This window comes from Botryllus schlosseri, chromosome 10, assembly GCF_051294905.1.
Source record: "Botryllus schlosseri isolate E-star chromosome 10, Bs_hap1, whole genome shotgun sequence".
In the NCBI taxonomy this organism is placed as follows: domain Eukaryota; kingdom Metazoa; phylum Chordata; class Ascidiacea; order Stolidobranchia; family Styelidae; genus Botryllus; species Botryllus schlosseri.
In genome coordinates, this window is record NC_137245.1 from 11,995,947 (window position 1) to 12,016,692 (window position 20,746).

Below are 20,746 nucleotides of genomic sequence, written 5' to 3' on the forward strand. Positions count from 1 at the left end.
GTGTTGCAGTAATGAATTATAGTGAATTTCCATATCAGATATACAGATTCTGTTTATATGAAGACCAGCTATCTATATCACATATCCGCGAAACAATATTTTCATTAATATTCCTAAGCTTGTTATCCAGCTTTGCTACAGTCCTGTGTTTACTACACATAGCCTAAACACCTGGGAGTATCATTAAATTTTTCACGCGTTAGGTCAAAAAAGGATATTTGAAAATGCCGATGCTACTGCGATCGCATTTGATGATGGGTGGTTACAGACGGGCGCTATCGACTCGATAGACGAACAAGGGAATCTTTGCATTAATGGTCGGATGAAGGAGGTTATCAAGTACAAGACAGGTTACAATGCATCTTGTACAAGACGTTTGTTCATAAGGGTGACCCATATCTCTTAACTCGATGTGCAGATTGTATATTGTGTACCTTATTTTATGATTAGTCAATCGTCAGAAGCGCACGTCATATCAGTTTAGACATGCAAATAAATTTTCTTCCCATCTCCATTTCCCTTCAGATACAAATTAACGCTTTATAATTACTTTACATGCTCGTTAACCGTGGAGAAAAATGGTTTCATGATTGACAAGCAACTATATTTACCCTCATTTGTTTTCTACAGATATCTCCAGCCGAGTTTAAATCGATAATCATTCAACATCCCAAAGTCGCCGACGTGGGCGTTATTGGGGTTCCTGATGAAATGTGCAGAGAGATACCGAAAGAATTCATCGTACCAACCAACGAAACTCTTTATAAGTGCGAAGTGCACAATATTGTCAATAGTAAAGCATTCAATTTCTGGAATATGTCAATAGTTGAGCCCTGTGTTATTTAAGGTAATTTGTACGAGTTCAAGCAATAGAGGGGAGGAATTGAATTTGCTCATTCGATCCCGAAGTTACCGAATGGCGAGATAGAAAGACCTATTCTGAAGAAGATGGCAGGAGTTTAATCGCACCTTGCTCGTTAACATTCATCAACACACATCGTTAGGATATCCCATAATTAGGAACCGTTCAACCAACGAAAAACATCGTACAGTCCAGTGGTTGAGCTTATTTAGTTGCCGTTGTTGTCATTTTTATTGTGGTGTGGATTTGGTGATGTGTCATACATAAGCCACATCCGACATCCTGCTAATGTAACCGTGTCGTGTCCTTCAGATGTGAAATATTTTGGGATTAATATACCTTATCGACCGACAGTGTTTATTTCAGAGACTATTCATGTGTATTATGTGGCTGGTTTCTTATTAAAAGAGTGACGACAGTGCGTTAATGTGTATATATAACATGGATTCGAGCTCGATTATGAAAATCGAAAACACAGCATTAGATCATATATAGGCCTACCTCTACACTACGGGCTATTGGGGCGATTTTGTACCGGAATGGGATTAGTGTGCGCGGTATTTTCAGTAGGAAGACCATGACATATGAGACCTTGGTCACTGATGAAGTGACTGTTTTCTCCTCGCGAATTTGCATTCTTATCTTTGCAAGCGTATCGGTGATATGCGCCACTTCATTTTTTACCATCTATAATAATAATAATAATCTTTGCAAGCAGAAGATATCAAAGTATCTTGCGTAGAAGTAGAAGTAATGTCGCAAGTTTCTGCACGAAGCATCGACTTCCACGGAAAGGAAAAGTATTATTTTTGGGATCACTTTTGCCTAAAAACTGAAATCGGTCCAAGACTACAGGATAACCACCTAAGAAATGCAAGCAATATAGGCAATATAGCCTACCTAATTGAGTACTTCGAAATATTACAACAGTTACTGACCACTATATACCGTACTCAAATTGGGGGAGTCAACACATCATATCCTCTCCAGTGAAACTAGACGACTGAGCGTGCAGTTCGGACCATTAAAAATATTCTTCGAAATTGGGACGATCAATTACTAGCATACAGCATACAGCAACATGCCATTGGCTTTTTGACACTCACTAGCATGGTTCTCAAACTGAGAACCAGTGTACCGAGTAATCCAGATTATATTCTGCCCAAGTCTGCGTCGACAACACATATATTGAGGATCCGGATTTCTCCAAAGTATAGGATTACCATATTTTAGAAATCTGAAATAAGGACACTTTTTCAAAATTTTCAGACTCACAATACTGGAGTAAAATCCCGAAAAATGGTATATTATATTTCCGACTTCGCGGTTGGTTGACTGAAATAAGTCAAGTTTCCGGTTCAACTCTCGAAATAGCCGTCGGAGCGTTACTTCAGTGCTGATTTACTGTATCTCGGTCGAATTTTACCTATATTTAACCAAGATTCTCAAAAAAGAGGACAAATTCTCAAAATTTGAGCGTCCTTTGAGGACGCTCTCGAAAACGTCAAAAAAGATTAGAAACTTTCTTAAAAGAGGACGTATGGTAAATAGTAACCTTACCGAAGTACCCTGGCAGTTCTAGTGTTACTCGTATCCTGTTTTGAGCTGCCTGTGGTCCGGCGGTATGGATGAAACAGAACCGGCCGATACATCGAGGAGTAGTAATGCAGTGCCAGGATTAGGCTGTCTCTATATATTCATGTCCTTGCTTCATCTCTTGCCTGTCAACTACCTCATGTATTTTTTTGTACCGTCGATTCGTGTGTTACCGCTAACAGCCTCATTTCCGACGGTATACTGTGCCCATGTCGATCTTGCCGTTGTATGTGCTTGTGCTCCCTATGACCTTGTGTTTGTCCCGAATAAGGAAGATTTAATTGCAGCTCCGTACCGCCAACAGCGCATTAGAGGCATCGCATGTGCTTTATGCTGCGTCGCCACTAAAGAAATGGCTGCTTCTCGGAGGTACAGAACTACAATTTACAATTGAATAGTATATTTATATTGAAATGAACCCGAATATTTTCAGCTGACACTCGTCAGTGGTAATCGCCATCAACTAGTAAAGAATTGGAAAGAACATTGTATATCAACAACCGTATCACAGAATTTGACATGGCTGCCTGCGAACTTCCACGTCTCGTATCCATGATTCGGAAAGCAACGAGTGTTATATTAGCGAGGAATCCAAAATTGCGGGTTATTCAAAATAAATATTTAGGGTTACAAGGGTTAGGTTCGGCGTAAGTTTAGGGTTCAGGCGAAGTTGTGTTAATTAGCGGGTTACCGTTGGATTAAAGTTAGGGTTATTTAAAATGACTCGCTATCCTTTTACCCACTATTTTGGCACTCGTTATTTTGAACGACTCGCTACCATGACATTCACTGATTTATATTATCGATAGCACTCGTTTAAGCACATAATTCTGCTAAACCAGGTCTGATGCCCCACCGCTCGTGAGTTGTAGGTTTCTCTTTTAATGGCTTCATGTATCTCATGAACGTAAACACTGTGTGGTGGTCATAGTAGCCAATATGCTTCATCGCTGTTACCGAGAAGCTAGGTCGTTTGATATCTGCCGTGCTTCGGCTTCCGTGAACATGCCATTGCCAGTTCACACCAGAGTACATAAATCGTCACATTTTTTGCCGTTTCCTGAACAGCCGATTACTTTCTTTTTTCATGATAGTGCTCCTGCAAACGCGGCCTATATTATGGCGACGAGAAACTTATTACCTTATTCATAAGTCATAAAAACGAAGACGCAGAACGAGAATTCTGCATAGTCGCGACAGAATATACAACGAACCGGTGCTAAGACAGTGAAGCTAAGCAAATCGTCGTTCGAGAAAGAGTAGAACTAGACTCATGATGTTGGGAAGTAGTGAGATGGTAGTGCAGAATTTATACAAGAACCTCCATAAAGTTCACTTTAATCCACATCAGAAGATTTTTTCGATATTTCATTTTCTTGATAAAAAGCAGTAAAACGGAAGGTCGAATATTTTTATACAAAGCATCCTTGTCAATTCAATGTTGAGCAGTTTTTTTGACTCCTGAAATTAAATTGTAAGCGTGAGAAAATGTTCAGTGGAAATGTTAGCCTTAAGGCACAAGTGCAATATATCAGCTAAAGCCAATCACGTAACTTGCACAAGTCAAGTGTGTTGTTGTGTATTGAGAAAGTGCTGGTAATGTTCAGAGCACATCCTGAATTAAAAGAACTTTTGCGGTAATAGCGTCATTGCAAACTTCACAGAAGTTGATAACGTCGGTTCATACATTACGTTAGCTCATTGGATGGCGAAGAAGAGACTGTAGGTTACTCAACTATCGCTGGAGACGTTTCCTGGTATTCTCATAGTCAAACATAAGGATGCTTTAAGGAACACAATCTCATGGCCAATCTGGATTTACTACTGTGTATACTGCTCAGTCGGGCATTTACCGTGTTGTTGTTTTACGTTCAAGTTGTCTAGAGGGGAAACATCTAGCTCAGTCAAGTTGTTCTCATTTCAAGATTAGCGCAAAATATTTTATTTACGACATCGTAAAATATGCCATACTATGGTGGAGATATACCGATATCTTACTCATCTTTGCATGGATTCATATGGGACAAGCTGCAAAGTCATGGAAATGAGATAGCGATAGTAAGTAGAAGGACTAGGACTAGGTCTAGGCTAACCCAATCATGACTTTCAGTATAAGGAAATATCTTAGTTTGTATGTGTGCGTCTGCGTGATGGCGAGAGAGAAATAGAGAGAGACCCGCTTTACATATCTATGAAATGGTTGTTATACTGTCAAAAAAAATTACAAATGGTAGTCCCTTGTAAAACTCGAAGCAAAGCCTGAGCGAAGTATGGCAACAGCATTAAAATTAAGATAATGGGTAATCACGAAATAAATAAATTTAAATAGACTCGTGGCGCTGGAACCCCTCAAAATCAACCTAGAATTTTGCATTGTGGGGTAGTTCGGCATTGCGACGCAACAATGCCATATACAACAGAGGTTCCCAATCAAAATAATGGATAATCAATTATAAAAAAATTTCATATGCTCGTGGCGCTGGAACCCCTAAAATCAACCAAAATTTTTGCATTGTGACGTAGTTCCCCATTGCGACGCAGCAAAGCCATATAGGACAGTGGTTCCCAACCTTTTTCGACTCATAGCCCTCTTATAGAGCTCGACACAAATTTTCGACCACTCTATATTTACTGTTCCGTATAAGAGCACATACAAACGGGAAATTCGTTCCGCTAACTCTGAACGCTGGAGAATTTACTAAAATAAGGTCATTTTTTTTCGAGAAAGCGCTTGAAAAACCAGTTTCTAGGACTAATATCCGTTGGGTTGACATTTGTTTAGTTAACTTTCGCGTCATAAGCAAAATAAGCCGTCTTCACCTGCATTTTGGCCCTGTTATTAAATATATCCTATTGACATAACCACTGATCTAGAATAGTTGTTCGCAGCTCAAGAGCAAAAGAGCAGCGTTGCGGCGAAAATGAGAGTGCTCAAACGGCGGCGTAGCAATAGACAATATACCACGAATGTAATGTAATATTTACACTCGATAGCAATACGCTTATGGTTTGCGCAGCTGCTCACATGCTCCTGAGCTACGACATATTTATTCCAGACAACATTGTTGCATTAAAATGGCAAACTCCATCTCAATGCAAAATTAGATGTTGGTTTTAGGGGTTTCCATGGCCACAAGCAGAGTTCTTGTAATCATTACCGCGGCAGCTTTCGATTGCTGCCGATTTTATCAAATTTCGCGTTCGGCAAGCCAGTGTAACTAGTGTCATAAATTGTCCTTGCTCTAATGGAGAGAATAACGTACCCCTGTCCCCTATCTCTATGAGCCGTGCAATGTGGTTGTGTGCACATCACTGTAGGACACTATACTCGTACCGTGCACATAGAAACAGGCATCAATATATATCCAATCTTCAAAGGTTGATGCGTCGCGACATGGCAAATGGATAACGCACAAGGATTTGTTGAATAACTCAAGGAAATGCGCGGCTTACTTACAAGGATTGGGTATAAAAAAGGGGGATTACGTATCAGTGTTTTCATCAAATCGCCTCGAATTTGTTTACCTGCTGCTTGGAGTAATTGGATCGGGAGCAATTCTGACTCCGTATAAAGATTTTTATCAAGAAAGTATTTAATGCAAAAGTAAAAACTGTACAGTAGATATTACAATATTTTGTGTATATTCATACATAAAAGATGAAATCATCTATGAATTCGAGATCACGAAGCCGAGAGTGGTTTTTGTGGATGAAGAGCGACTTGATAAAATGGAAGCAGTAAAGGAGAAACTTCCATTCTTGGAGGTATATTTATATTTTCACATATATGCAGGATAGTAGGCCTATAACGCTAGTACACCCATGGCACACGAAATATACACTATACAGGTGTGAATACACTTTCATGACCGCGAGATAAATCTGACTTGGGCTCTGTTTTCGCGTACCACCCTTTACTCCCTTTGGATGTGAATACGCACTCTTTCTTTTCGCTAAGAGGGTATGATTATATGGAGCACAGACGGGGGAAAAAATTAATCTTTATATCGTCACGAAGTTTCACATATATACACGTTTGTCCGGCGTCGATTCAGTCTGATACATGCAGTTTTAACCCCGAAAAATTGCTGGAATGGACCGTAATCACATGCATGTCATATCGCAGGGGGGAGGTTGACACCAAAATATCTACCTATGTGCCGAATATGTGAAATATTGGAATAAATGGGAGAGTTCTTGCAGCATATATTTGTGATTGGAACAAGTCAGAGATACAAAACCATCGAAGAAGTATTGGCGAAAGGAAATGCCGGTAGGTTTTATATCTGAACTATGTTTATTAACTACAAATTAGGTATAGAATGAAAGAACATAAACAACATCAATGTTTTACGCTTGACAGAATTTCTTCAGGAAGGCGATTATTGACCCGGAAACTGACATCGCGATTGCTCCATATTCCAGTGGTACCACCGGTCGTCCAAAATGTGTACTGGTTACTCACAGAGCACTGCTTTTAACAGTCCAGTCGCAGTTGTATGACTCTATGTTTATAACCTGTTTCAATTCTTTTATCATCCGTTTTTCTTTTCAGTTTATCTTGCGGAGGGGGCACGTTTTACGCCGATCGAGGCATGCATCACACGGGCGGATTTCTGATGATTCTAGCAAATCTGCAGAAAAGTAATCATGGAGAGGGAATTTCAACTACAGAAAATGTTTGAAGATATAGAAAAGTATCGCGTAAGTTTCAATTTTCCAGCTCGATTTGCAGGTGCATGTTAGCTGAGAACCTAGAGCAGGGGTGTCAAACATACGGCTCGCGGGCCGCATCCGGCCCGCCAGACGATTTCATCCGGCCCGCGAAGCAATTCCGAGTAAATTGAAAAATACTTATAATATCCAGCACATGTGTATAAATTGTTCAAGTTTTTTATTTATTTTTATAGTAGATACTTCCATTACACAATCCTTCAAGACAGCAAATGTCGAGCATCTTCAATTTCCATGGCCACATAATAGTCGCCCGATTCGGCAACATTGACACCCAATTTCGAGAAGGAAAGAAGTTCACACTGAGTTTAGAGTTTTATGGGAAAATGAAAGAAAAAGTAGTTATTCACAGAAGCGAAAACGCCAATGCGGGACCGTTATAGGCAGTTTACATGGACATTATATTTGGTAAACATTCACATTTCTGTGGTTGCACTGCTGTGTCACTTCCGCCTCGACAGGTCCACGGACTCCAGAGAAACCAGAAGCGAGATATAACAATAATAAAAAATGCATTCCAACAAATGCATTCCAACGTATGTGGCTACAGGTAAATATGTTTTCCTTACAACCCATGCGCCGAGCTAATGTCAGATCACGGCTGAAGCACGGTGAGCATAGAAATATGCCAAGTACCAACTTATATCGTCGTAAGCGCCACTGTTTTACAGGTTCATAAACTGCATTCAACCAGCCAAGCATCGTATTTGCCTTTTCGATTGTTCGCGAATAAAGGTCTTGCTGATTGATAGAATGAAACACACTATGATCCGGGGTGCGATGTAGGCCTAATTATACTATTATAATGATCTATGGTGCAATGTATGGCTAATATATACTATTATAATTATCTATATAAGCTTAGTAATAAAGTATTCAAGTGAAAAGCAAGGCCTGAGATACGCTATAATGGAAACACCGATTGATCCGGCCCGCGAGCGATTTGAAGGTTTGAATCCGGCCCGCGACGCAATTTGAGTTTGACACCCCTGGTCTAGACAATAAGGACAAAGTCTCCAAAAAAGAGTACATTTAGGCGTCACTTTCAGTTTGTTGAAAAAATAAGACATATCGTAACCTTTCTTTAATGTAAACTCAAGTTATATTCAACCCTATGCGGAATACACATGTCATTTTCAAGACAAAGGACAAATTTATTGAAAGATTAGTATAAGTCATTTCGATCCCTTCCTATATTTTCATTTTATCGCAAAATTGCGGTGTTTTGAAATGATGAGCTCTGTTTGCCTGTTTGTTTTGTGATATTCATGGTGTTTGTCGACTACCATGGTCATTTACACCAGGCCGATATTGTTCATTATTTTCCGTAACTGCCGACTTGCGGACTGCGGACTTATAGCACGGCCCACCTCTAGGCTTTTGTAAGACACCGCTGACGCGGATGAGGTGACGTGGAGGAGCCTAGGTAAACCTCCAACACTTAGGTAACGAAATTCTGAAGCCGACCTCGGTCGGACTCGAACCCGCACTATTGGTGTTGCGGCCGCGGATTATACCACTGCGCTATCTCGCCACCACAAAAGGATGAGCTTCATAATAGGTTTAACTGCATTACGATATAGATACGGCTGTGTTTGTTCGTATTCTCCATATCTCTTTTAGGTAACTACAGCGGTTTCCTTTCCTCCCACTGTAATTGAGATGATCAATGCCAAGGACGCGGATCAATACGACCTGTCTTCGTTGAAGACAGTTATTTGCGGTGGTGCATCAATTGCGTCTTTCGCAATAGAGCAAATGAGAACGAGATACAATGTCACCTTTATGGCAGGTAAATAAAATAATACCAGATTTCAGGAATTTGGATATATGTGAAATTTGTATTCTTGTGCAGCCGTAATGAAAGGCAAGTGAATGTAGATTTTCAATGAATCTTTTATGAATGATATCGTTGCTGCAGACGGAAGATGAAACATGCCTGTATCGAGGTAGCATGATGATTATTTTAATAATGATTTAGGAGCTGATTTTCGTCGAAGAAGTCGGCAATTGGCATCATATATAGTTGACGAGGACTTGGGGTATTACGTAATGTAACCTAGACCTCAATTGACCATCCCAAAGCTAGGAACCGGTGTGGTTGCAAAAGCGAATCAATATTGTCTAACATCGCCGGTATTCGTTACATGAAAACATCTTAGCCAGTCCAGCCTACCTGCTATTCGCTTACCTAACGGCACCATTGGCAATATTTCTTGAAGCACTGCTCCCGGAGAAAGTCACAACAGGATGCGGAGACACTGTGCATGCAATACTCAATTCCTCCATTCTGACTGTCAATGATATCATCATGTACAGAATGTTACAGTCACCCACTTAGTATTGGGACTTACCTGTGACCCTGTCGATACAATCGCAGGTTAATATTCGCCCCATGTAGGGCTGAAATGAATATACCTATCTGACTGATTACATCCAGGATACGGGATGACAGACGGCGGTGTAATATCGAACGGACCGATAACGGAAGCAGATCCGATGGGAGCCACGGGGAAAATTGAACCCGGTGTAGAAGTGAAGGTTAGTTCATTAAAATATTAATTAGCCGCTGGATGGTCGGCTCATAGCTTACAGTTACTGAGTTATACCAATATATACATAATCGACTTGGAGACGTGGAAAGAATGGGAATATGAATGTAAAGGGGAGATTTATATTCGCAGTCCACAAGTAAGTCAAAAATCTCGCCGTGATAAGCATTAGGTGGAATTCCATCTCTGTTCCTGGACATGAACTATACTTGTCCACGCATTTTTCAGCAAATACAATTAATGATATATATAGTTCATAGGATCAGTTTGTCTTCAGGCTGCTGGCCAGAGCCCAAATTCTGAATACATATAGGCCTACACATGGAATGTTTTTCAGCAAGTACCACTCTAAAATATGGTATTGTGATTAGGGTCCTAATATTTCATCATATATTCTTTCCTTATGTTCCGCCAACCTGCAGCATCATTGTATCATTCGCATGCTAGGTCACAAAAGGATATTTGAAAAATGCCGAAGCAACTGCGATGGCATTTGATGATGGATGGTTACGGACAGGGGATATTGGGTCGGTTGACGAACAAGGGAATCTTTGCATTACTGGTCGAATAAAGGAGGTTATAAAATACAAGACATTACAGGTTGCGATACACCTTGTTCAGTACGTTTGGTCATAGCGGTGATTTTATCGCTCAACATGATACATAGATTACTAATCATGTCAGTGTTCGTGTTCTTAGCTCCTCCGTTCGTTTACAGTTCGTGAAAAAAATGGTTACATGATTCACTAGCAAATATTTTTATTTTGGTATTTTATACAGATATCTCCAGTTGAGCTGGAATCGATAATTATTCAACATTCAAAAGTTGCTGACGTGGGTGTTATTGGAGTTCACGATGCAACGTGCGGAGAGATACCCAAGGCATTCCTCGTACCAGCTGACGAAACTCTTACTATGGAGGAAGTGCATGATATTGTCAATAGTAAGGGTTTCAACTTCAGGCGACATGTCATATGTCAACCACTGTGTTTTCTAAGGGAATTTGTCCGATTTCAAGCACTTGAGGGGAGGAATTGAATATGTGCATTCAATCCCGAAGTCGCCGAGCGTCAAGATAGAACGACTTCTTCTGAAACAGATGGCTGGTGTTTAATCGCAAAGTGCTCATTAAAAAATCGCGCGACAAAAAGCTATGTTCAGTGAACGAAAAAATACATTTGATGATATTATGTAGCCTACAGTCCAGCTGCCGAGCTGATCTTATTTCAGCTATGGCCGTTGTTATTGCAGTATGTGTATCGGGATGTCCAATGTCCATGAGCCACTTTCCACATCATGTCAATATAATCGTATTGTGTCAATGAGTTGTGAAATACATTGTGTTATAATACCTTTCCGGACGACATTTTTTATTTTAGTGACTATACCGTTGCATTATGGGGTATGATGCCGGGTAATATGGGAGTAATACCGCGGTTCAGATTATATTCGACATATGTTTGGGCTCGTCTCGCTTTGGCTTATACTTTATGATAACTCGCCTAAATGTACACAGTGCACGCGTCTGGAAGTCATTTCATCGTATTAGCAATTGACGCAACCGATGATGGCGCAAGTACGTATTCTAATTTTTGCTGCCTGATGTAGGTTTTTTAGGTTGGAAAATTCAATAACAACTAGCGTGTATTTTGCGTGCATGTTCGTATTCCAAAAATATCTAGTTATGCCAGTGTAACTTCATAATGGACAAATAGTAAAGTATGCTAGGTGGCGAGATGGTGTAGTGGTACATTTCATATCGGCTTCACCGATAGACTGAAAGCTCGAGTCTGATCTATGTTTGTTTGGGTAGGGTTACCGTATTTGCATGAAACAAATTCCGGACACTCTTAGCGCTCACTGGCGGATTTTTAACTTGGGTATCACCCATTGTCTGCAAATATGACGCCACAATAGCAAAGCAATGCCATCAACTGTATACAGGAATGGAGTGGAACATAGGTCATGAATTGGGCCATCTGTAATGTGAGCTCTGGTGATTGCTGCTTGCTAGGGTCTGCATTAGTTTTCTTCACGGGCGGATGAAATCGTCTGGAGGGTCGTGTCTGGCCTGTAGGTATTGTGTTTGATAACGCTGCTCTACTGCTAGGTCGGTGCAGCTATCTGGCTGTATATTTTGACCAGGTCCGAAACAACATTTTTTCAGCCCCCATCCACCCAAAAAGCACTGATCTTGGGCCCATCATAAGGTAATCAATGTAACTTACTGGGCACTTACTATATGCATCTGGTTGTTGAATTTTATGAACGAATTCTGTCAATAATATTGATTCTTCCATATATTAGGCTACTATAAAATGCACCAGAAGGCTGCACATCTGGTGATCTCCAAACTTTTATGGTCGCGACCTTATTTCCCAATTGAAAATGTTCCGTGGCCCAGCTCAATACTTAATAAGCTGATTACTAAAAAAATCAGCCGGCCCAGACTTACTCACGGCCTATTTTGGAAGCTGATAACGTCCAACATCTTTGTGATCCCCAGAATAAAGGCAAACGACCCCTAGGTTTAGAACAAATGTCTTTGACTAACCTAAAGCATCGGAACGGCCTTAAACAACTATGGGAATATACCGTTATCTTACAATGGCGATTACAATTACACTTACTTCAGTAAATGATGGTTACTTTTATTGATTTTTGATTGCATTTTTTGCTAAGCTGTTGCGTGGTGCCCGTATTAATATCAATGCTCGTTAAGTGTCAAATAGCATAACTTTGCTTAAAACTAATATTATTTATGTTGGTTATTCCGAAAGAATATTGAGCCTACTTCAAGCCTTCATAATTCCGGACATTAGGCATATTTTAGAATTTCCTCCCGGACGCAGATTTCACTGTGTAATTCCGGATATGTCCGGGAAATTCCGGACGTATGGGAACCCTAACCTAAGCTATCTCCAGAATTTCTATCTAAGTGTTGAATGTTTATCTAGATTTCTCCTCTCGCCATCTGATCCGCTTAAACGCTGTCTTACAAAGCCTAGAACAAAAATGGGCTGTGCTACAGTTCTACAGACATGGAATCGTAATAAGGAATATCAGCCCGATGTAAAACGAGCAATGTATAGTCGGAACACCACGAATACGAAAACAACAATAGCAAGGAAGTCTGGGTTACATTTTAAAACCGGTAGCCCTGTTGTTCAATGATGCAGCTATGCCGAAAATCGATGTCTCAACGAGGCTACATCTGGAATACGCTACAACGGCATGGAGACGAAATAACTATCCTAACTAGGCCTCCATAGTCATTTTATTATATCCATACCAGCTGTTCTTAAACCGGAGTCCCCGGAACCAGTGAGGCATTGCTTCCCAACCTCTTTTAGTTTGCGGCCAACCGTGAGATATGACCGAATGAGAACTTAATTCGACCTAAAATGAGAGAGTCTTTATTTATTTCATCGAACCAAAATACATAACACACGGCAGTGGTGGTGGTACAGAAAATATGCATGCACAGTATTCGGTATTAGATAGGAATGATCGATGAGTCGTTTGAATAACAAGTTCAACTAGACTAGTGAAATGCGCGAGAATTCGAGAACACTAATGTATCCGGCAGACAGGAATACACCTGACGATGGAGATGATTGCAACCCAGAAAGCGGGCATTCAGGCAGCAACTCGTCCTTCACGTCGAACACAATAGGGTTCCGAGTATTGCTTGCGTCGTGGCGATTGTTTGCTGAATAATCGGGCTGAATTGTATTTTCCAATAAACGTTCACAAAGTCTTTTCAGGAAAGAATGAATTCCAATTTTAAGGCATACGCTAACATATTGTACAAAATCATGCTCTATAGCCAAAATGACTATCACAAAAATCTGGCTCGTGAATTATTGTGAACACTGGAACCTGCGTTACGTCACTTATGAGCGCAAAAATAATTTAGTGGAGAATTGGTATGTGTCCGTATTTGCTAGAGACGCTAAAGTGTTTGGGATATTTGGCCAATTGAATAGAAAACTTTAACATTCGGGCATTCTTCGCGACCCACCTGAAACAGCTTCGCGACTCACAGGTTGGAAAGCATTGCCGCAGGCAATGCGTGAATGGCGATGTTGAACTACATCATCGAGGAACTACAAAACCAGATTTTATCCTTCGGCAATGACACCATGGGTGGCACTGTGACTACCTTTTCTCAGGATTGTAATGACTCGAGTCAGACTCGAGACGCGATTATTTGGTGACTCGACTTGGACTCGAGTCATTGCGCGTGACTCGGACCAAGTCATATGAATCGAGACTGGGTCTACCAAGACAGGCATTCTCATTGTAATTTCGTAGTATAATAATGTTTATCACACTATTATCATTTCGTCTATCAGTACTGGTACTTGAAAATGCTACCAGAAACTGCCAAAAGTGGGAGAAATTCGTATATCATAAATGCGAACCATTCTATATCACCAAACAGATTTATAAAAAGTGGTTTTAACAAGACTTTAACTGCGGGAACTGGGCAGTCAACACAATGACTCGGACTCGATCCTCTGCTCGCTGACTTGGACTCAGACTTGACTCGATGGTGAATTGAAAATGACTCGACTTGACTCGAATCAAAACTATAAAAGTGAGAATGACTTGTGACTCGGAGGCTTGTGACTTGGTTACAACCTTGAGTCAATGAGATATATGTGATCGATCAAGATTGTAGACAAGATCTTTAAACTCAGACTGCATGTCGAACGTATAGAAATCCTTAGTCAATACTGCTTAGTCAAAGCTTTTGTCTTGGATTAGGTAGGCTTACCATACGTTGTCTTTTAAGAGGATTTGTCCTCTTTTTTGACTTTTTTGAAAGTGTCCTCGGAGGACGCCGTTTTGTCCTCTTTTGTGAGATTTGTGGGAAAAATTTACCGGTTTTTGAGAATTCTTCTCCAGTTTTGCAGGTCTGAAATTTCTGAAAAAGTGTCCTCTTTTTACATTTCCAAAATATGGTAAGCCTAGGATTAGGCAAACTAAGGCAACATTCCAACGCGAAATACTGCCACCACGTGGCATCTTGTTCAGGAAATTTCCGGCACTCGTATTTTCTCAACAACACAGCCGTTAGTAGGCCTATTGGTGATGGATTTGGAATACATTGCACATGGCCTGCATGCCCGTCTCGTATTTACTCGGGGAACGTGTTTCGTAATGCGGATGTAGTCGAGAACCGTATTTGAAGGGTCCACAACCCACATTTGGATCGCCAACCAAATGTTCAAATACCACTGCGCTTTGCAGTTGAAAGATTCACATTGATGAAAGATTGATTTGTGGCACTTCATTTCCAACTGGTGGTTCCGTCTAATTCTAATACATATAAATGGCGTCAGTGGAGTGACAATCATGATAATTGAGGACACCACATTACACACCAGTCGTGTCAAGTTTGCCTGAGATCAGAATAACGTGGCTGAGTTTGAAAAGTACAGCGACAGGGTAAGGCGCAATCTTTGACCTCGCAGAAGGTACAGGCAGTATGTTTAGGATCAAATTTATGATTACCGAACTAAGTTATTCAAGACTTGGCTAACAACTTTGCATTGGCGAATAACAAACGAAAGTCTTTGTGGAATAGAAGGTTGTCAAAGGGGGTAGATAGGCTGCCTTCACGGTGAGGGGTCGATTGGGGTGTAGATTCTAGGGTCCGTGGACATATGAGCATGAGCATGAGACATTACAGCATGCGACACTTCGGCATGCGACAATTTGGCATGCGACACATGAGCATGTGGGTTAAATTACGGGTTAGGGGTAGGTTAGGGTCGGATTTATGGTTGGATTTGTGGTTGGGTTAGGGTTGGATTTATGCTTTAGGCTTTAGGTTAGGATATATATAAGGGTTGATTTCAGGGCTATGTTTCGGGTAAGAATAAGTTTTTGGGTTATATAGTCGCATGCTGATGTGACGCATGCTGATGTGTTCCATGCTGAACTGTCGTTTTCCATTGTGTCGCATGCTCATATGTCGGGCAACCAGATTCGCGGGCGTGCTTGTGATATTGAAATTGATTTTCTTTCTGGGTTTGATATCATCCAGTGAGTATGCCACGTATAGTGGATGTTCCGGGCTTTTTCGAGGTAGCTATATTGTTTCGTCGTGTCAGCAGTGACCGTTGCCGTTACAATTTTATCGGGGTTGCATTTGAGACAGGTCTTTTGAAAAATCTGTTTAGACATGCTCTAAACCAGGGGTCTCAAATTCAAATGTGGTCACGTTCCAATTTCCTAGTTTCAATGGCACCGCGTGCCGCAGCACCAATAATAAGTTTATTCATGTGTTTCCCAGTAACTCTTATTTGACGGGTCCTCGCAGACTGCTAGCATTCCACATACATCGTGAAAATGTGATTCGCTATTCTGAATACACACTTAGCACCGTGACACGAAAAAATCACATTTTAGAAATACTTGGAAAAACTTTGTTGTTGTACTTTGTATAGTCTGTCAATATGGTCAATTATAGGCACCACTTGAGAGTACAACGCATCATGACATCGTGAAAGCTGTCGTGTTATAATTTTGCAGTCAGCGTGCATTTGACGTGCCATAACTATAAGTAGCATATTCTAATTAAGATTGATACAGCCTAATAATCCGGGTTTCGAGCATACTCTTGATAATTAGGCCATTGATCATGTTATCAAATTCAAATTAAATCAGCCATAGATTTACCATCTAATGTTGGAACAGATCAATGAATATATCTAAAATTAATGTGACATAGTAACAGGAATTTCCAATCGCCGGAGAATGTGGTGTTTCAGTTGTGGAGCGTACCACTTATCTCGTCACCTTTAATTCGTGATATTAACATGGATAAAGAGACCCAGGATGACGCAGAATGTAACTGAATATACATCAAGGGTACAACAGAAGGCCAATGGTTGCCCTACCGACCTGCTTAGATTGCTAAATACGCAACGCCACCTATATGACTTTTTGATATATTGCTATTCCCAGTGACGTGCGGTGAGGTTCACGGCTGGTGAGGCACGCCCCCCCTCCCACACATACAAAAGAACAACACGCACGTAAAGAGACTTGAAAAGTGAATGACAACAGCAGCGGGTATAGAGAGCATTTTCTTTGCACATTGGTAGCCTTTGCAATTTCACATTATAATACATGTAGGACCGGTAGCTATTGTGCCAAATGGGCTTGTTTAGACAAATAATAATTACTATCTTTTCAAGTAGGCCTTCCGGTATAAATTATTCGAAGAACATGAAAAAAGCATCCTCAGTTACAAATTTTATTCGGTAAAAAAACACTAGATTTGCTGAATTTCGAAAGAAAATGCACTAGGTCAAGTCAAAATACACTAGATCTAGTGTTTAGGAGTGGCACCACTACCACAAACAACAACGCAGGCTTTGTAAGTATGACTATCACAATCACATACCACAATTACCGATTAAAGAGATTGCAGTCGAACACAGCATAAAGGACACAAACAACGACAATGCCGCCTATGCAAATAGCTATCACATACCACAATTTAACGTAGCTATGGGTGCAAATACATAACAGCTACATAATAAGTAAGGGAATGTATTGACTTCGCATTACGCATTGGCCGTCGCTTCAATCTTATATAATTCCTACAAGACTGTTGGATTCCGAAATCAGTAGCGCGTTTCACTCGGTTTCGATTGTCCAATTGTTAGCGAATAGTGCATGAAGCAGATTCGTTTGTGCCTCACCTAGCCATTGTTTCTCTACGATGGCATTTTCTGTAATAAAGGCGAAGGTCACCTTCCCTGGCGAATTTTCGGGGTTCTGGTGCTCTGACACTGTTAATATTTTGATTTTCGGAATCAGTGTGACTATAGCATTTCATTGATTCCAGTTATTAAGAATTCCGAGCTATTTATGATGAATTGCATTGTTGCAGGTGAGGCACGACCCGCCCGTGCCTCACCTGTGCCTCACCTCTCCTTTCGCGCTGTATTTTTGAATAATAATGCTGCAAATTGATGATGTTAGGTGAAAAATAATGTTCACATTTAATTATTTATGAACATCGATGTGTAACATCAATATAATCATCGACTCGTGGAGGGGTTTCACAATTTTCACTTACTCATCCAGACGACAGGTGAGGTACTGCCTCACCTGCCTCATTGGACCGCACGTCACTGGCTATTCCCCATATCAGTTTGATTGCTTTTTGCGTCCGTGGTTGTACCAAGTCACGGAGTTTCGAGTAACAAGTCCTTTGAACTGACTCAACTAGAGTCATTTCTATTTTATCACCCATTCAGTCCAAATCACAATTTTCAGTCACTCACATATTAACGGGTCATGTTTTACCATCATAAACGGGTGATGTGACGTAATAGCCGATCTTCAACTGCATGAAAACTTTTGGAAGTGATGTGATAGTGAAGTTTGATGAGTAGTTATAGGTTTTTAGTGTAGTTTTAGAGCGAAAGTTCAAGTTCTCAAATCTAAAAAGTATGTGTCGTACTTAAATGTTGTCGAATACTTTAAAATCCCATATTCAGACGCGGGTCGCGTGCTTGAGACCCCTGCTCTGAACAATGTTTCAAACGAATGCCATTACAGGAAAATATAACTATATAATGATTGTGTATTGGGTAAATATTTTCTCAAAACATTTAGTAGCCTATGAGCCCCATAAGTCGACCTAATCTAGATATCGTTGACTTCAATATGGAATATTTCAAAACCTTAAATCGTCATCGTCTCAATAATTATATAGCATGTAGTCATATATCGCTGGAATATGCATATAGGCTCCATGGCAAGCAAGGTGAGGCATGTCGCTCAGATGATGGTTCACTACGGCACATAGCACCAGTACATCATTTGTTGTTTTATCGACGCGTCAAAGTGACCAATTGCTATTATTCCTACAAAAATATTTAATCATGTATGTTACAATTGCAGTGTGGCTGAAACAAATTACAAATGACAAGATATAGTGTTAAATAATTGTTTTCCTCGAATCACTACTATCTATGTTTAAAACTATTCTAGTTCAGTTATTACCCTTTATTAACCCGTTCTTTTATGCTTGAATGATGGCGTGTGCACCCGGACCATCGCCCCTTAAGAGGCGCCACCATCCTGCCTCTGGTGATGAAGAATCTGCCGTAAAACGACCAATGCCAGTCAGACCAACCTCTGGTGTGTTGTTTCTATGGTTTATGATATTGGTGGTGTTTCGACAACATTAGTCATTTTACACCAGGCCGATATTCTTTAGTGTGATCCCGTATTTACCGACTTATAGCACGGCCCACTTCTATAGGCTTTTTATGAAACAGCTTGCACGGTCCACGTGGCGAGGAGGAGGTCCTGTTCAAATGTTTGATGTCGGTAAATCGTTTCGCGACATTGGGGTAAATCAGTCGGGTACTCGCATTTTCTCATCCATGTGTTGAGATCAGTTGTTCCCAAATTTTTTCAGCTTGTAGTAGGGATGGTGTGAACGCGAGGTTCACGTTCACGTTCTGTGTGTGAACCTCGGAAATTTAGAGGTTCGCGTTAGTAGTATAGTAGATCGCTCGTGGTGTGCCATTGGTTCTTATGGGCGCGGCGGTGAGGTGCCTGAAAACCGGGGGTGGTGAGCGGCTCTTATTTCTTATGGCGGGGGTGGTGAGCGGCTATTGCGTCTTATGGCGGGGGTGGTGAGCGGCTCTTATTTCTTATGGCGGGGGTCGTGAGCGGCTGGAAAAGCGGGGGTGGTGAGCGGCTATTGCGTCTTATGGCGGGGGTGGTGAGCGGCTCTTATTTCCTATGGCGGGGGTCGTGAGCGGCTGGAAAACCGGGGGTGGTGAGCGGCACTTATTTCTTATGGCGGGGGTGGTGAGCGGCACTTATTTCTTACGGCGGGGGTCGCAAGTGGCTGGGAAACCGGGGGTGGCAAGCGGCTTTTATGTCTTATGGTGGGGGTGGCGAGCGGCTATTGCGTCTTATGGTGGGGGTGCGCTCGCATGTCGCACTTTCAGGTACAGGCATCTCTCGCACATCGCATGGAAAACTCGTGGTGGCATGTCGCACTTTCAGGTACAGGCATCTCTCGCACATCGCATGGAAAACTCGTGGTGGCACATCGCCCTTTCGGGTAAAGGCATCCCTCGCACGTCGTACTTTCGCATGTCGTGCTTTCGCGTATAGGCTGTGTTGGTGATTCACCATGTGTTCTTATGGGTGCGGTCGTGATTCGCACTTTCGAGTATAGGCATCTCTCGCATATCGTATTGAAAACTCGGGGTCGTGACTCGCCTTTTTTGCTATAGGGGGTGGCGGTGATTCGCCTGTCGTGTATTCTTACGGGATCTGTGGTGACTCGCCATGTATTCTTATGGGTGCGGTCGCATGCGGCTATTGCGTTTTATGGCGGGGGTGACGAGCGGCTCTTATTTCTTACGGTGGGGGTCGCATGCGGCTATTGCGTCTTATGGGTGCGGTCGTGATTCGTACTTTCGGTATAGACTGCGGGCGGCATGTCGTACTTTCAGCAAAAAAGGTGTGAAATAGTTTGCTAAGTCTAGGAATCACTTGCAAGGTAATATTTTGGTATTTAGTTTACCACAGAGCCGGCGTAGACGGTGATTCGAATATCAACAATAACAACGGTCACAAATTAACACTTCAAATAGCTGTGAAATAGTTTGCAAAACCCCGCGATCGCTGACAAGATAATGTCTCGGTCATAACCATCTTTCACGACTTGGTGTCATAACCATACCGATCACTCACGCGGTGAAATTTTCGTAATCAGTTTGACACAGAACTTGATTTCGCTGGTAAGATTTAACAAGTAACGAATAACAGACCGCCAGTGTCGGTAACTTGAATAGCGACAAATTGTCACTTATTTCCGCTCTAACCCTAATCCTCTGTGAAGTGAGCGCTTATTCAAAAGGGTGTGATATAATTTTAAAATCCGACGACCACTCACCGGATAATGCTTCAGACATAGCAATCCCTCATGCCCGCTCACAAGGTA

At 41.3% G+C, this 20,746-nt stretch overlaps 3 protein-coding genes across 4 annotated transcripts in view; all 3 read left to right on the forward strand.

The window, feature by feature from the left end:
* Nucleotides 1-4,177: 4,177 nt before the first annotated feature.
* LOC145448220 (luciferin 4-monooxygenase-like) lies at nt 4,178-11,103 on the forward strand. Of its 2 annotated transcripts, none has more exons than XM_080326580.1 (11): nt 4,178-4,516; nt 5,837-6,047; nt 6,117-6,223; nt 6,662-6,731; nt 6,822-6,955; nt 7,014-7,162; nt 8,816-8,984; nt 9,633-9,883; nt 10,192-10,344; nt 10,525-10,687; nt 10,743-11,103. In XM_080326580.1, the coding sequence occupies exons 1-5, from the start codon at nt 4,421-4,423 to the stop codon at nt 6,845-6,847; spliced, it is 510 nt and encodes a 169-aa protein (XP_080182706.1). In that variant the 5' UTR covers nt 4,178-4,420; the 3' UTR covers nt 6,848-6,955; nt 7,014-7,162; nt 8,816-8,984; nt 9,633-9,883; nt 10,192-10,344; nt 10,525-10,687; nt 10,743-11,103. The 2 variants fall into 2 exon arrangements, with proteins under 2 accessions (XP_080182706.1, XP_080182707.1); XM_080326581.1 differs by having other exon boundaries at nt 10,192-10,320.
* Nucleotides 7,109-20,746, forward strand: part of LOC145448807 (uncharacterized) — a 30,304-nt gene continuing 16,666 nt past the window's right edge. The window contains exons 1-5 of the mRNA XM_080327258.1: nt 7,109-7,162; nt 8,816-8,984; nt 9,633-9,733; nt 10,525-10,687; nt 11,261-11,320. Coding sequence (XP_080183384.1) covers nt 7,109-7,162; nt 8,816-8,984; nt 9,633-9,733; nt 10,525-10,687; nt 11,261-11,320 — 547 coding nt within the window. The remainder of the gene's footprint in view (nt 7,163-8,815; nt 8,985-9,632; nt 9,734-10,524; nt 10,688-11,260; nt 11,321-20,746) is intronic.
* The window catches only part of LOC145448217 (kelch-like protein 40), a 48,472-nt gene continuing 46,352 nt past the window's right edge, over nt 18,627-20,746 (forward strand). The window contains exon 1 of the mRNA XM_080326576.1: nt 18,627-18,918. The gene's annotated coding sequence lies outside the window, so the exon portion shown is untranslated. The remainder of the gene's footprint in view (nt 18,919-20,746) is intronic.

What these genes read in the sequence shown, in the direction of transcription:
- LOC145448220 (XM_080326580.1), top strand. Translation starts at nt 4,421, where the DNA reads ATGCCATACTATGGTGGAGATATACCGATATCTTACTCATCTTTGCAT. An exon ending in AGAAACTTCCATTCTTGGAG is followed by an intron (nt 6,224 to 6,661) that starts GTATATTTATAT and finishes GAGTTCTTGCAG; the next exon opens with CATATATTTGTGATTGGAAC. An exon ending in ATTGGCGAAAGGAAATGCCG is followed by an intron (nt 6,732 to 6,821) that starts GTAGGTTTTATA and finishes TACGCTTGACAG; the next exon opens with AATTTCTTCAGGAAGGCGAT.